At 33.0% G+C, this 18,072-nt stretch overlaps 1 protein-coding gene and 1 pseudogene across 1 annotated transcript in view; both read left to right on the top strand.

Annotated features, from left to right (window-relative positions):
- Positions 1-18,072, top strand: part of HCN1 (hyperpolarization activated cyclic nucleotide gated potassium channel 1) — a 377,442-nt gene that overhangs the window by 158,810 nt on the left and 200,560 nt on the right. Inside the window, exon 2 of the mRNA XM_021714309.1 lies at positions 11,822-11,983. Within this exon, the coding sequence (XP_021569984.1) occupies positions 11,822-11,983 (162 nt within the window). The remainder of the gene's footprint in view (positions 1-11,821; positions 11,984-18,072) is intronic.
- LOC103264146 lies at positions 2,196-3,474 on the top strand (annotated as a pseudogene).

Raw genomic sequence — 18,072 nt, 5'->3', positions numbered from 1 at the left:
CGGGCGTGGTAGCGCATGCCTGTAATTCCGGCTACTCGGAAGGCTGAGGCGGAAGGATCGCCAGAGCCCAGCAGGTCGAGGCTGCGGTGGCCGGGAGCGGCCACTGCACTCCAGTCTGGGTGACAGAGTGAGACTCCAACTCAAAAAAACCCAAAAACCAAAAAAAACCCTTTTACTTAGTGGGTGTCTTTTTCTTTCATGGTAACTTTCTTGTTTTCACTTAGATTAATAGATTAATTATTTGAAAATTTAAAAGTATATAGATTATATACCTTGCAATTTAATGTTTCATGAAAATATTTATGACAAAATTTTAAGATATTTACCACTACAAAAATTTTGAAATTTGTAATATTTTAAGCTAAAGAGTGTTTGAAGTACAAATATTTATATTTAACATTTATCCATAAATTTAATGAACTTCATGAATGTGAGACCAAAAATATTAGAGTAGATTCTCACAGACTTTATAGAAAATGTATATATAATATTATTTTAAAGTATGTTAAATAACAAACAAGAAACCACCAAAATATATTATGCATTTTATACACATGTCAGGGACACTTTAATAGAATTTGATTAAAGACTGTACAAAAATTCTTACTGAATGATGTTTAAATGAAATGAAAAAATATGTCATATTCTTTCTTGGTAATTTCAAATCAATTCAGTTGCTATTTTTTGACTATATGTTATCTGTAAAGTACTGTCTACAATAAAACAATTTACAGAGGATATAAAATGTGTTTAAACATATTCAAGTTATTTACTTTGATACTTCATTAACCAAAGCTTGTACACTAATGTGACCTTCTCTCTCTTTTAAGACTGCTTATTATTTGGATAAATGTTAAAATACAATTAATGAGAAAAAGGCTCATCTTATTAGTAAAATATCTGTTCTTCAAGAGTGGGTTTATTTCTCCATTACATTGTATGATGTGTTTTTGTCCTTCAAAAGGCATAAATTTATGACTGGTTTCATATGCTGAAGAAATTAACTGGTAACAAAAACTAGAACAATTTTACTATCCATAGTTCATAATGCAGAGATAACTAAATATGTACTAATTGGAGCATGTAACATTTTACAAATTTGATGAGACAGCAGTTATACAAGAAAAGGAGAACAAAAATTGAGATGAAACTGTAAAGATAAAACTGAATCTATTATTAGAATTCTTATTTCTAAAATGAATTATTACTCCTTCCACTAAAATCCACAATGTTACACAAGTATCATTTGAAATTCATTCATTAGAGTTATGCAGAATTCACAGAGTATATTGCTAATGTGGTTATTAGTTTGATATTTCACCCTTTTCTCTCCACGTATACAAACACACACTTATGTAGCCATTTATAATTGTCTTTTAATTATCTTTTTTACTGTGTAAAAACTAGACAATACAAATATTGTTATATTTAAAACATTTTTTAAAATTTTCAAGATGGGTTTCAGAAAGTAATGCTTCAGAAAAAAATAGTTATATTTCATTGAATCAATATCTTAACACTGACTTCGTCTTGAAATTGTGTGTGGTAAATATCAAATAGTCTTCAAGCAAACATTATTCAAATGAGATTCAAAGGACCATCATAAGACATGTATTTTTACTCATTTAAATATGTCACTTGCATAATTGTTAAGTGTTTTCTACATTTACAGTCATTTAAAATTTGTACTAGAGGAACAGATTACGATCTTAAATTGTTTTAGCTGAATTAATTTTGTTTCTCCCAGAGTATTAATTCATTGAACTTTCTTCATCTTAGGGCCATTTGCAATATTAGTTTGCAATTTGATTGCTCTATTGCGAAAGCTACTTCCTAAAGTAAATTAAGCACATGGGGCTGTACATGCTCTTTCATTTTTCTAGGGCACAGTATAATAAATAGATATTCTGTCATACCACATAGTACTCATGAAAGTTAAAAAGGTGTACTTCTTATCCCTAAGGAATTTTTTAAAAATAAAGATTCTGGTACATACAGTTAAAAATATATACTTATATTAGCATATCTTTTAAAATATGATATTATATAATGTTAAAATGTACTGTATTGAATATCATCTGTCAAAACCTGCTGAGTACCATGCTCACAACCTGGGTGATGGGAGCAATAGAAGTTCAAATGTAACAGACTGACTTTATGTGCCGGTGGCAGAGGGTCCTCTTACTCCAACTACCATGGTTCAGCCAGGAACTCTGAACCTCAATAATGAGGTTGTGAAGATGAGAAAAGTGAAGAGAGTCTGAGTTTTAGTCATCCGAAAACTTGTCAGGAGTGTTGGCAGACTGAAGTCAAAAAAGGGTACTTAAGATGCACTGTTAAAAAAACTAAAGACAGGCACAACGATTGCTTGAAGAAATCCATGCTATGAAGGAATTGAAACCTGATGTAGTAACTAGATCTGCTCTTGGTGACAATATCAATTTTGAAAAAGTCTGCAAAAAGCCAGATTCTACTGCAACTGAAAGATCAATTGCCAGACTAGCAATACACCCTCTTCTAAAGAAAAAGATAGATGTGCTAAAAACTGCTGTGCAAGTCTTTAAAGATGCAAGACAAAATGTTGCTGAAGTTGAGTCACCAAAAAAATGCCTTAGAAGAAAATCATTCTAAGGATACATTGTGTTCAAGTGACAATGAAAGTAAGTTACGTCATGAGGGAGCTATTAGTAGTGAGGAAACAATGAAGGAATCCAAAATACCTGCAAAGAAACCAATAAATAATTCAAAGGAAAAAATGGCCAAGATGGAACACGGACCCAAAGCAGTGAACATTACAAATTCTCCATCTAAGCCTTCAAAAAATGATCCTGTGGTTTCCTCTGAACCCAAGAAGACTTCTGCTGAACCCAAACTGAAAACAGTAAGTCAAACCAAAAGAAAGAAATGGTCTGCTAACTCGCTTAGTGGTAGCAGTGATGGAGAAGAAGAATTACACGAAGCGAAGGAGTATTTAGATGATAGCACAGAAGAAAAACAGTCTTCCATGTCTGAGGATAGTGATAGTGGTGACGGCATCTTCATTGGAAAAGTCAGATGGACACGAAAGAAGGAAAGTAGTTGTCATTCTTCTGTTAAGGAACAAAAACCTCTCCAAAAAATGTTACCCAAAGAAGATACACATGAAACTCATTGGGATATAAGAAGTGACAAAAATAAGCAAAGTACAGATGCCAGGAAGTTAGAGTCAGTGTTTTTTCACACTTTATCTGGATCTAAAGGCTCTAGAAGAGATCACAAAAAACAGGCTCCAAAGAGCAAAACCCTCGATTTTCCACAGACTGGACCTCAGACAAGAATCAGTTTAATAAGAAGTCACAAAGAGGACTTGAAAATACAAAACAGCAATTGCAGCTGCCTCTACATCCTTCATGGGAAGCAAGCAAAAGGCGAAAAGAACAACAATCTAAAATTGCTGTGTTTCGGGGGAAAAGATTACATTTGCTGATTGATTAGTGCCTTTTTGTGAACTTTTCCATCTAAAAAATATTTTTCTTTTTTTCTTTTAATTAGCCTGTTATTTAAACTTGAATAAGTCTATTGGGGAAGAGAATTATAGAATTTTTTTTAAATTTTTTAAGTAATTTCAAGTTACGTTTACATTTTTTACAAATCAAATTTGTAATTAAATTGATTTGTAATAATATCCCCCATACTGTTTCCTCTATAAAAGAATTTTGGGATCATGGTGATCTCAGATTTTCTTATGTGTATTTATCATAGTGTATATTTTACTGATTCAGCTGTTTTTTTTTTGCCTTGAAAATAATGTCAACATATATTTAAAATAATAATGGAAAAAGAAGTAATCATATTTATTTAAAATAGATCAGATCAACTCTCACCTTTATTACAAATTATTCTTGTTAGCCAAACTAAAATAGTAACTTTTATTATGGATGTACAGATAAGTTATGCAAGTAAATATTGATTTTATCATAGTTTTAATTACTTGTGATCATGTACAAAATATTTTGACTATTCTTAAATAGTTTTCCAGGACAATTTTGGATTTCTTAATTGTTTCATTTACTTAGGCAAATTGTTTAAAAATAGCAACACAACCAAAAACTGGTTTTATGTTTTACTACATATAAATATGTTCATTAAATCAAGCATGTAAACTAAAAAAAAAAAAAAAAGTTCAAACATCACACTAATGCAGTATACCTATATTAACATACCTCTACACATACCACCTTGAAACTAAAATAAAATTTTAATGAACTTTTTTTTTTACTTCCTCCCAGTTGTCACCTGGTATTAACTTGAAATTCAAAAGAAAATGAGAAAAATTAATGTAAATGATTGAGTACTCATTAGGACTGACCTCTTTATGCAAATTCATTGTTAGTTGGGTGACCTCTGTGAGAGAACAACGTTTATTGAACACAATGAGCTCTGTATCATCAGGCACTGTGCTTGACAACCTTAAAGTTTGTACTTTTACAGTGCATAGTGTGACTATTTCCTATCACTGTAAAGGATCCATATTACAGTATTTTCTCATTTTTATTTCTGTTCACAATGCATTATCTCTGATTATTCTCAGATTGGAAAAGCTAAATAAAGAACAGGTTTCCATAAAGACACACTTTTCCTAAGTGTTTTAGATAAATGGAATTAAAATTCTATGTAAAATATGTATTCTTAGTAATGGCTGATGCATTATATAATAGCAAAGAAATGACGCATACATGAATTTTAATTAATAGTCAAGGTAAAAGTTTATAAAATATTTAAGAAAGATGACAGGCCTTTTTGCCTGTAAAATATTTAAAGTTGTTTTCTTTTTTATTTTATGCAAACATGTATATATTTGTTAAAGAAATATATAGATATGATCAAAAGAACACACACACAGTCAGCTATATTTCACTTTTTTAAGATTGATAACAAATACATTTTATTATATAACTACAACTATGAGCATTAAATTGTTAGGACTATATAAGTACAGTTTTGTTTACTGCAGAGTCATGTGATGAGATATATTTTACTCTAGAGTTTCAGCATATGCTATGCTCTCTACCTAAAACAGACTACTCAAATAGAGGCATATTTTTCCTTAAGTTTCAATGTTCCATTTGAGAAAATGAAGTCGGGTTCATATGTGGTGGAGAGGAGACGGACGAAGGCACCAAGAAGCTATGGTACACATCCTTCAGGAAATCAAATTTTGCTTTGTGCTAAGTAGTAATGTACACATAAAACTCGCAAAAGAAAACCACTTTAACTTCCAGGGTGGGCCGTCTCTCTCTGTGTCTCAAAGTTCCTGTAAGGAGAGCTTTACTTGAAAAACGAAACTGAAAAGATCAAAAGGGAAAAAAAATTGAAAAATACTTGGGAAACAGAGATTATTTTTCAATTTAAAATGTTTCTGAGGAATTAGGAGATTTTTTTTTTGTTTCTAAACTTATGGGTAAAGCTCATATAGATAAAATTAGCAATTCTGAAGAAAAAAATAATCAAGAAAAATTATATCAGTTTGATATTGTCACCAGTCCAGTATATAAACAGTAAACTTCTGTGTCTTAATTTTTTTCCATTTATATATTAATTCATTTGTACTGCATTTTACAAAGTATCTATCCTCAACTGATAGGGGAGAGGTTTGGTTTTTACCATAGATTGAAGAGCTTTGAACTAATTCATTGAATTTTTGGACGAGAAACATGAAAAGATTGGTAGGAATATGTTTTGAATAAAAGATACATCATCTTTTGAGATTGAAAGAAACAAGTAAGAAAAGTTACAGATATATGTTTGTTTGAAGACATAGAGTTCAGAGTTGAGGAAGTTTAAATATAATAATGCCGATTTTATCTGGAAAAGATAATACGTTAAAGAGAAAATAAGCGAGATTGTTATGTACTCTGGGGAAGTGGGAAGAGGAACAATAGGATGGTATCAGGAATAGGGAAATGAATAGATGATAGCTAAGGGACTTAACTAAGGTTGCTATCCTTTAGAGAAATTAAGTAGCTTTTGATGGGCATCTGGGTTGGTTTCATGTTTTTGCTATTGTAAATAGTGCTACAATGAATATACATGTGCAGGTGTCTTTTTAGTAGTGTGATTTATGTTCCTCTGGGACTATTCCCAGAAGTGGGATTGCTGGGTTGTATGGATGCTCAATTTTTAGTTCTTTGAGAAAACTCCACACTGTTCTGTACAAAGGCAAAACTAGCTTACATTCCCACCAATAGTGTCGAAGTGTTCCCTTTTCTCTGCAGCCTTGTCAACACCAGTTGTTTCTTGACATTTTAATGATAGTACCTCACAACTCTAAAACGAATTTTAAAAAATTAAAAATATTAGTAGTTACAAGCTATACAGCTTACTCTCCTACAATCTTTCTTAATACATGTATACAAAGTGGATATTTTGATTAATCAGAAGTTGACATGTTGCAAAGAAAATCCAGCGGAAAAAGAGTTCTTCATAAATGGAGATGTGTGGTAGGTGGAGACTGGGAAGTTGTTAGATGCTAGCAATAAGCAAAGTTATAGGTGGTATAGCCAAATGGAATGAACTATAAAGAGAAGAGATATTTTTAGATAGCTGGACAAATAATGTGTCAAAGTGTTAAAGAGGAATGCAGAAATGCAGGTACTCACATCAGAACCTAAGGCTTATGAGGTATAAAAGAATTGAGCAGACTTTGAGAAAGCTGCCAGAGAAGATGAGTTTTTAGTGGGGGAGAGTAAGAGGGAGAGTCCTAAGTCTCAGGAAAAGTAGAGAAGAAGAAAAAGCATTTTACGAAGAGGCTGAGGGTATGTTAGAGTTTATTATGTAGGAAAAGCTTTGTAAGGGACATTGAAAAGAAGAATTCAGGCAAAGTACTCAACAGCATTAAGATGGAACAAGGATGTGGTAAGTTGAGGAGTGGATCACTGAATTATGACTATTGACAGAGACTAATAGATTTGTGATGACCAGATGGTTGACTTTTCTGAAGGTTTTGGTAGTCTTATTCAGAATCAGATCATCGAGGAGTTGATAAGATTAGTCCAGTGACTACAATCATTGGTCAGTGTTGAAAGAGATTACTGTGAAGAATTATTCCCTCATATACCAAATAAACCTTTTTGCACTTTGTACTTAAAGTATGGAAAAATGGTCAGATTAATTTTCAGGGGAAGTATAGAAAATATAATATGACTTTTAAAATATTTATTTTTTTACTATTGATCAGGACTGTTACATATTGAGCCCTGTATATATGTTTGCAATGAAACAGACTCTGAGTAACCAATTTTTTAAAAAAATGTTGTGTTAGGGTCTTGTACATGCACTCTATCTAAAAACACATCAAATTGCACAAGTTGTAGATGTGTAAAGAGAAAAAAAGAATCCAACCAATCCAACTTTGTTTTACATCTTGTTAAATAAAAATGTCCTCTGTCAAGAAAGCCATTTCTGGCTCATTTGATTCTCTTCATGTTACTTTGATTCTTATGAAGGTGCATTAGAAGACTTGAATCAATATTGAGATCCTACAAAATAGCGCATAAAGGACCCCAGTTTGCAAAGTTAAAGACTAAGGACAGATCTATACATGCTATGAAAAGTCTTAAATTACTCTTGGCTTTTTTGGGTTTTTTTTGGTTAGGTAAAACAGTGGATCAAATAGTTAAGCATAGGTTTCATATGCAGGCTATTAGGTCAAGAATTTTCTGAATCCAACTCATCAAAAAAGAATATGGAAGCATTTTGAAATAACTAATGTAATTTATGAATACCTGTTATATAGCATACTTTGTGATTTGACCCTTCAAACACAGGATGGAATAAATATTGTTCCTGGGAAAAATATTTTAAAAATTATATTTATGGTGAATACACAAGTTAGGGGAGAATTTGAGATTCTGACTCAAAATATCTTGGAATATTCTTCAATTTTGAAAAATTTATTAGATATCCTATATGGAATAATTGGACTCCAATTGGTAAAATTCTATAATTATAATATTATAAAAGACACTCAGTGAGAATTTATGACCAGATCTTTCCCATTATTAAGCTCATAGGAATAAGATAGTGTCCTAAGCTCAACAAATGTAAAGCAATATCTTTCATAGACATCTTTTGTAGTCTACTTTTGGTAAAAATGAAATTAAAGGACTGTTTAAGAATGTATTTCAATTATCTTCTTCAATTGCTTTTAAGTGCCACTTAAAAATATATTGCTAGTGGGTCAGAACAGGTGTCTTTCTACTACCTTCACCTTGAGCACTCAAGTCAGGTTTTAAGTCCAGTTTAACCTGTGGAGTAGAAAAGAATTAAGTCACAGAAAGAACAACTGCATATTCTTTACACCATAAAATGTTTTTGTGCTATCATTATTAAACCCCTTGAACGTTCTTATTCATGTGTTTAACAACAATTTAACAATTATCATCTATGGTGTCATTTTGTGTGCAGTCCAGTGTGCAAGCAGTGGCACCAAGATAATTGATTTAGCTGGGAATTTATCGTATAAAGATATTCATCTCACAGATGAAGAAAAATGGAAAATATTAATAATATAGCTATATATATGATTATAATGTAAATAAAATATTAATCAGTAGTATTAGCTACTTGATCATTAATGTGAATAAAATCACACTTAGATTTATTCCTACCAGCTGTCTTTAGACAATAACAAGTTATGGCAATACATAAATTAGAACAGATATTTCCTTCTTATGTTAACCTGTCTATCTACTGATGTGTGAGCTCCATAAGGAAGTAGCCTTCTCATTCCAAATCTTTCATGAGCAAAGTTTTAACCAGGCCATTAATCTCAGCATTCAGATCACATGTAATGATTATGCTTACCAAAGTATATTAACTATAAGAGCTCAAGGAACAATCAGATCACCAAGTTACTACACATATTCATGTATGAATAAATAATAATACTGTATACATTATAATGCAATTTTATCAGTTAGATAAATCAAGATGGTCATATATTAGTTTGGCTACTTGAAATTAGCTTCTGATATTAACCAGTATCAAAATAGCCATCTTCCTTGTACCTTTGAATACATATTAAAGGCCATAAGGAAGGCTGTTGATGAAATTAATTATGTGAGTGATCACTGTGTTCTCTATAAATAGTAGAGCTTGTATGTAAATCCAGCACTAGCTCTAGCTAGCTAACATTGTGAAATTAGGAATGGATATGGAGTAGAACATAGACTTGAATCTAGGCATTATCTTATAATAGTTTATGGAATTGCATAGAAGCAAAACAAAAAAATTCTAATATACTATCAAAGGTCTTGTATCCCCATTATCTTCCTCTATGAAAATATTTGTTTCTTGAGAATATTTTAGAGCTAATAGGATTTTTAAAGAAATTGGTAAATAACTATTAGCATGTGTTAACACAGTTCAGTAAATAATCACTTAAGAGTTCACAAAAATAATCTAATTCCTTAAAAAGAAAGTAGAAAAGGCAAAAAACGAAAAACAAAGTCAGCTCTTTTAAGAATGGATGCTAGTTCTCTAGAATATCTTAGACTCCACTCTAAAATCTGATAATTTTAATGATGTTTGAAGCCTGTATGCTTATAATTTGATAATAATAGACTTTGGCAATTTCAGATAGTTATTAGTTACTTCAAATAGTTGGGATGAAAGGTGGTAAGTTTCTGTTTGATCCAGAAGTTTATAGTCTACAATTCAATTCTATTATCCCCTAAAATTTAGTCCTTACTCACAAGACACCTTTAATTATTTTCTTAGAAAATATTTAAATATAAATAGGAGTTCTATTACTAAACAGGAAAATCTGAATCCTCGATCATGTTTTCCTATGTTAATAGTAGAAAGTATCTTTATTATGTTTTAAGGTATTTTCATTAAAAAACTGATGAAAATATTGGTACAGTTTTTATTTACAAATTCAGTGCCCAAGAAATATCAGAAAGACTAATACTCAAAGGATGTTTCTGAAGGTTTGCCAAATTCAAAAGCAAAATAAAAAGTAACTTAAAGGAAAATAAAACTTTTAATGCTATAAAATTGTTGTGTGTATTGCTGTCTGCAAAGCAAAATATGTAATCTGTTTCATTTAAAATTTAAGACTTCCCTTCTTTCTTTTAAAAGGAATTCAGAACAGTGTGTACATTCCAACAAAGAATTATTTTGCTCACTGCAATTACTATGTCAAAAAGGAAGACTGTGTAAAGAAAGAATTAACGTTCACAGAAATATATCAAAGTGAAAAACATTTAATTAAAGGCAGATTTGGTGATTTTATAAAAGCAAATCACAGATGTCCTGTCATTTTACCTAAGTACTTCAGTATGCATATCTTAAGAATTTTTTTTAAAAATATAGTTCCTAAACCAAAACATAGATTTTGGGATTTTAATATTTCTCAGATAATTTTTTGATATGTTTTCCCTTATTACTTAAAAAAAAATACCATTATCTTGGTGAATAATACAAAATGTAATTTACAATCTCTCAAGGTATCGGCTTTATGTGTACTTATGCACATTTAATTGTATTTATTAACTTAGTAATTTTTTAATAATTAAAAAATGTTATTCCAGAATGTATGTCTTCTCCCTAGTGTATTTTGTTATGCTAGTCTAGGTTAAATTAAATTAAGTAGAAATAATATAAGCAGTTGGAGAGTACTTTAAGTTGTTAAATAAAGCAATCACATTCTGATTCTATTTCTTGTCATAACTAGAAAAATAAGTAATAATAAACATAAAGGTTTATATGTTCTCATTTCTAAAATTTTAATGGAGCATGTTGATTTGTCATAATTTTTTTTTTTTTCTGGAATCATGTCACTCACTATGCTGTCTTTTTTTTTTTTTTTTGAGTTGGAGTCTCACTCTGTTGCCCTGGCTAGAGTGCAGTGGCACCCTCACATTGACCTGCTGGGCTCAGGAGATCCTTCATCCTCAGCCTTCCAAGTAGCCAGAACTACAGACGTGCACTACCAGGCCCAGTTAATATTTTGATTTATTGTAGAGATGACATCTCGTCAAGTTGTCCAGACTGTTCTTCAACCCGTGTTCTTCATCCTTTCACCTCAGCCTCCCAAAGTGCTGGGATTACAGGCATGAGCCACCGCATCCAACCACTATGCTGACTTTTATAAAAATATAAACAAGGGACACAGAAAAGGAAGCTTGTATAATACAAATAGAAAGGGTTCATAGAAATAATTATGATTTTTAAAAAGTATTAAAAGTGTCACACAATTGTTTTTAGCCAAATCCAGAAACTTTTATCTCAAAGACTTCTATTTATATTCAATGCTCATAATTGAAGTACCTCCACTCACATAGCTATAAAGCTACTGCAGTTTGTCTTCCATCTTACCTTATATTTTACAATTAAATTCATTTTTCTTTTGGTTTCCAGTCCTCAACCATTTTCTTTGTCCTTCAACAAATCTATTAGTATAACAACAGATGAAAAGCAGGGTAGAGGCCACCTATCATTTGTTAATTCTGCTACCCTGTTTTCTATCAGCTTTGCTAAAATGTTCAGAGAAACAAAAACATGAAACTCCCTGGCAAACCAATGTTTTTAATACATACATTTTTGCATTCATGCTATCTCTGTTTTTTGTGAAGCATCCATGACTGATTATAATATTCATAAAGTAATATAATGTTCATAATGCCAGCCTCATTGTAAAGGTAAAGAAATGTATGTCTGTTTCTATTTCTGAAAGTTCTTCCAATATTTTTAAACTATTATTTACACTATACAATGCCAGTACCTACTGACATCAAGTATGCTTGATTTAAAATTTTATTTTATATTTTGTCAACAGATATTCCACATGACATATGATCTTGCCAGTGCGGTGGTGAGAATTTTTAATCTCATCGGCATGATGCTGCTTCTATGCCACTGGGATGGTTGTCTCCAGTTCTTGGTACCACTATTGCAGGACTTCCCACCAGACTGCTGGGTGTCTCTAAATGAAATGGTTGTAAGTATTTGCATTATTTTACACTTTGCCTTTTCAACATTTGCCAAATGTCTAAAGTATTTATGTTACAATGATTGGATTTCTCCTCTATAAATATTTAAAGACAACAGAATTTTGTTTCCTTGTATGTAAATTCAGATGTTTGCTTGATTTTCACAACTAAGTTTTATTTACATAAAATGTTCTTGGGAACATATATGTTATAGCATCTATTTTTGTATTTTTTACTCTGTGTATACTTAGACATATTTTATTTCAAAGGTACAACCACATGCATATAATCATGGCATAACATTTTTAAAAAAATGCTTATAGCCTAGAATAATTCCTTAATTTTTCAACTTTATTTCAGCATTTATATGTTCAAGAAATAAAATTTTAGGGATTGTCAAACATACAAAACACGTACATCAGAACCAATGTTTTAGATATATATAAGTTCAATTAGGTTTCAGATATTATTTTTCCATACAGAAAACACGGAAGAGTTAATGGAAAAGACAGCCTTTAAACTTGCCTTTGAGAGATATGTAAACATAAAAAAACCCTGGAAAATATAAATTTGATTTACATAGCTAGGTATATTTATAATTAATTTTAAAAATACATGTTTTGCTCTACATAATGTAGCAATCCACACTCACAAAAGAATGGAAATAACAGTGAATATTTTTAATATATATATGTATACAAGTACATACACACATGCTTTCACAAATATTTGTTTTCTCTTTATACAAGTTCTCATATTTTCTTCTTGTATTACATTTTAATTGCATAAAACACTTAACAAAACATTGTGAAGTTAACTGTGCTTTTGAATAGCTTTCTCTTAGGTGTAACATTTTATGGGAGATACATTTATGAGATTTTTCACAACATTTTTCTTAGGCATAAATCAAACATTCTCTTTCACAGAATTGTTTTACTGTTAATTTCTTGCTTATTTTTATAGAAATTACATGAACAGAAAAGATTACATATTTTTTCTAATGACTGTAGCTCAGGCTTTATATCTTAAGGAAAAAGATTTGCATTATGTGTTAAGTTTTCTTTTTTTTTTCCTTTTCTCCATTTTTGCCTATTTTTCCTTCCCTCCTTACTCTTTCATTTTTAAATTTTTTTTTTTTTTTTTTGAGTTGGAGTCTCACTCTGTCGCCCTGACTGGAGTGCAGTGGCCGCTCCCGGCCACCGCAGCCTCGACCTGCTGGGCTCCGGCGATCCTTCCGCCTCAGCCTTCCGAGTAGCCAGAATTACAGGCATGCGCTACCATGCCCAGTTGATTTTTTTATTTTATTGTAGAGATGAGGTCTTGCTGCCCAGGCGGGTCTCGAACCCACGGGCTCAGGCAATCCACTCACCTCAGCCTCCCAAAGGCGTGGGATTACAGGCTGAGCCACCGAGCCCGGCTTAAATTTTTTTAATTCTTTTTATTTTTTACTTTATTTCATTATAAAAATGTGGGGTACAAGTCAGGATTAGGTACATAGTCTACGTGCCTTTGGGCCTCCAACTAGTCCTTACTTCTGGTTTAGGACCAGGTACCCTTTGTGTTGTTATGTGCCACTCACCTCCCATGGCAGTGTCCCACAACCTCCAATCCCTCCATTGTGCTATTGTAATTAATGTTCAGGTCCCAATTATGAGTGAGAACATGTGGTATTCAGTTCTTTGTTTCTGTAATAGATCACTAGTATGATTGTCTCCAACTTCATTCAGTTTTGTCCTTCTTTAAGGCTGTGTAATATTCCATCATGCATGTGTACTACGTTTTCTTTATTCAATCTACTTTTGATGGGTAGTAGGGTTCCTTCCATGTTTTTACTATTGGGAATAGTGCAGCAACAAACATACATATGCAGGTGTCTTTTTTGTAGAATGATCTGTGTTTCTCTAGGTATATTCCCAGAAGGAGGATTGCTGGATCGCATGGAGGGCCAATTTCTAGTTCTTCTAGAAATTACCACACTATTTTCCATAGAAGTTGGACTAGTTTGCACTCCAAACAACTGTGTAGAAGCTTCCATTTTTCTCCACAGCCATGCCAGCATCTGTTGTTTTTGATTTATTAATGATGGCCATCCTTACTGGAATTAGGTGGTATCTCAAAATGTGGTTTTGATTTGCATTTCTCCAAATCATTTCATGAAGCAAATATCTTGCTGATACCCAAACCTGACAAAAACCCAACAAGGAAAGATAATTACAGGACAATCTCCTTGATGAACATAGATGCAAAAATTCTCAATAAGATTCTAACAAATCGGATCTAACAGCCCATCTCAAGATTCATCAACCATGACCAAGTAGGCTTCATTCCTGGGATGCAGGACTGGTTTAAAATCCGCAAGACCATAAATGTAATTCAATTTATTAACAGATGTATAAACAACAACTACATGATTATAATAATCATATACAAAAAAAAAAAAAACTTCTTGGTAAAAGCTATTGTGCACTTAGGCATAGAAAGAACATTCCTCAAAACAGTAAGAGCCATCTATGATAAACCAATAGCCAACATATTGCTCAATGAACAGAAATTAGAAGCATTCCCCCTAAAAACGGAAACAAGACAAGGCTGCCCACTCTCACCCTTTCTGTTCAACATAGTGCTGAAAGTCCTTCTTGAGCAATCAGACAAGAGAAGGAAATTAGAGGTATCCAAATAGGAAAAGAAGAAGTTACGGTATCACTCTTTGCAGACGATATACTCCTATACCTTGAAAGCCCAAATGAGTCTATCAAAAGCTTCCTTGCACTAATAAATGATTTTGGTAAAGTTTCAAGGCACAAAATCAACATGCAAAAGATAGTTGCATTTTTCTATGCCAGCAACAAATAGGGAGAGAACCAAATAAAAAGCACAATCACATTCACAATAGCCACACACAAAGAAAATGAAATACCTTGACATGTACCTAACCAGAGAAATGAAAGAAGACCTTTATTCTTTTCTTTTCTTTCATTGAGATCTAATTTTTCCTGGATCTCTTCTTCACTTCATTCGTATTTATTTAATACTACCTTACAGACACCTTCTCTTACTATACATTCTCTCTCTCTCTCACACACACAAACACACACAAACACACATATACACATGCATACACCACACACACATACATACACTTGTTTGTTATTCATACTTTGTCTCTCACATGGGATGTAAGTGCAAAGACTTTGTCTGTTCTTCTGTGTCCTTTATCAATAGTGGTGCTTTAGTTCATTTTGTGCTTCTGTAACAGAATACCACAGACTGGGTAATTTATTTTAAAAATGTAAATTTATTCCTTACTATTTAGGAGACTAGGAAGTCCAAGGTTAAGTCACCGGCAGGTTAGCTTTTTGTATCTAAGATGGCACCATGTTGCTACAGCCTCCAGAAAGGAAGAAAACTCTTCCTCACATGGAAGCAAATGGAAAGGCAGGGATCCACCCCTAAAAGCCCTCATTAATTTATTTATGAAGTCAAAGCCATCATGACTTAAACACTTCCCATTAGGCTCCACCTCCCCATCATTATTGCATTAGGGATTCAATTTCCAACACATGCATTGTGGAAGAATCATTCAGAACATAACAAGTGCCTAGAACAGTACCTGACACGTTAATTTGTTGTGAACTAGTCTCTCATCATTTAAAGTTTACTTGAGAAATGTTCTGTATGGGAGTTTCTACAACTAAAGAAAAAAGCAAGAGGAATTTGGTCAGTTCATTTTTCAAATATGTGATGTCTCCTTGATTATAGGTCTGTCACTTTACTTATCCTTGAAAGAGCAAAATATATGTTGAAGACAGTAATAATGATATTTTTAGGGGAAGATAAAGCAACAACTCTATAATCTAATTGAGGGAATAGTATAAAAACATTAGGACTATAGTCAAAAGATGATTTTTTTATTGGCATTAATCAATTTCTAATTTGGTGAACAATTATTTTTTTAATTTTTTCTATGTATTTTCTGTTTCAGAAAAATAGCAGTTGTCATCACTGAAAAAGTAAATAACTATTTTTGGTTGCTTATAAAGTATATATGATTACATAATTATAATGTCAGGTAATATACTACATAATATATCAGTGATAACTACATTTATTTTAAAAATTAATATCTTGATTATTTTACTTTAAATGTGCTTGAATGTGTGCATGGTTGGTTAATTCTACAAAGTCAAGACTTTGATCTTCATTATAGTCTGATGTTATGCAAAATACCTTTTCAGAATTTCCAATTCACTTCTTGGCATTTTGTTGAAAGGGGAGACTCAAGAGAGATGCTCCAGATTTACATATGATATTAACTTTTTGGGGTTTTTTTGGCATTTATTTAGCGTTATTTCTATGTGGAACTCTGATGTGGAGAGAACAGCTAAGTCTATGTTTGAATGTAAGGACCAGAAATTCTTTTTTTTTTTAAATCAATATTTTTTATTAAGATATTGTGGGGTACAGTAAGGGTTAGGCATACAAATATGCTTTATTCAGGTACCCTTGTTGATAACAGGTGTCTCCCCATCCCCAGACAGATATTTACTACAGTTAATCCCATCTCCTTTCCCCTCCCCCGCCATAGTTTCCCACCACTGTCAGTCTTTTTTTTTTGAGTCAGAGTCTCACTCTGTCGCCAAGACTGGAGTGCAGTAGCCGCTCCCGGCCACCACAGCCTCGACCTGCTGGGCTCTGGCGATCCTTCCGCCTCAGCCTTCCGAGTAGCCAGAATACAGGCATGCGCTACCATGCCCAGCAGGCGATTTTTTGATCTATTGTAGAGATGAGGTCTCGCTGTCCAGGCGGGTCTCGAACCCGTGGGCTCAAGCAATCCACTCACCTCAGCTTCCCAAAGGCACGGGATTACAGGCTGAGCCACCAAGCACAGCTTCAGTCATTTTCTTATAGTATTACATTGGATGTTCAAGGTCCACTATATGAATGAGAACATGTGATACTCGGATCTTTGTTTCTGTGAGAGATCACTCAGTATTATAGACTCTAGTTCCATTCAGGTTGCTGTGAAATTCATGATTTTGTTCTTTTTTATGGTTGCGTAGTATTCCATCATGTATATGTACCACGTTTTTTTAATCCAGTCCTCTTTTGATGGATGGCATGGTTGCTTCCAGGTTCTTGCTATTGTGAACAATGCTGCGATAAACATGCGTGTGCAGGTATCTTTTTTATAGAGTGATTTGAGTTCTTCAGGGTATATTCCCAGGAGGGGGATTGCAGGATCATATGGGAGGTCAATATTTAGAGATTTTAGGAATCGCCATACTATTTTCCACAGAAGTTGTACTAGTTTGCACTCCCACCAACAGTGTAGAAGTGTTCCCTTTTCGCCACACCCTCTCTAGCAACTGTTATTTTTTGGGTTATTGATCATTGCCATTCTGACTGGAGTTAGGTGGTATCTCAGTGTGGTTTTGATTTGCATCTCCCTGATGATTAGTGAGGTTGAACATTTTTTCATGTGTCTGTTGGCTGCTTGGATGTCTTCCTTTGAGAAGTGTCTGTTCATATCTTTTGCCCATTTTATAATGGGGTTGTTTATTTTTTTCTTTTCAGCACATTTGAGTTCCTTGTAGATCCAGGATGTTAAGCCTTTGTCATACCTGGAGCTGGCAAATACTTTTTCCCAGTGTGTAGGCTGTCTCCCTGCTCTCTTGATGTTTTCTTTGGCTTTGCAGAAGCTTGTCAGTTTAATGAGGTCCCACTTGTTTATCTTCTCTCTTATGGCCTGTGAGTTTCAGGTTTTGTTCAGGAATTGGATGCCAGTTCCAATTTCCATGAGGGTATTTCCTTCATTTTCTAAGGTTCTTATGGTTTGAGGTTTTACATTTAGGTCTCTAATCCATTTAGAGTTGATTTTTGTGTATGGGGAGAGATAGGGGTCCTGTTTCAATCTTCTGCATGTGGTCAGCCAGTTTTCTCAGCACCATTTACTGAATAGGTTCTCCTCTCCCCAGTGGTAGGTGGTGGAGGCTTTGTCGAAGATGAGTTGGTTGAGAAACTGAGGTTTTGCTTCTGGAATCTCAATTCTATTCCATTGATCTATATGCCTGTTCCTGTACCATTACCAAGCTGCTTT

Source organism: Carlito syrichta, unplaced genomic scaffold (assembly GCF_000164805.1).
Source record: "Carlito syrichta isolate Samal-C Ts95f unplaced genomic scaffold, Tarsius_syrichta-2.0.1 Scaffold305602, whole genome shotgun sequence".
In the NCBI taxonomy this organism is placed as follows: Eukaryota; Metazoa; Chordata; class Mammalia; order Primates; family Tarsiidae; genus Carlito; species Carlito syrichta.
The sequence above is the reverse complement of the archived record's forward strand: the minus strand, read 5'-3'. Positions and strand labels throughout refer to the sequence as shown.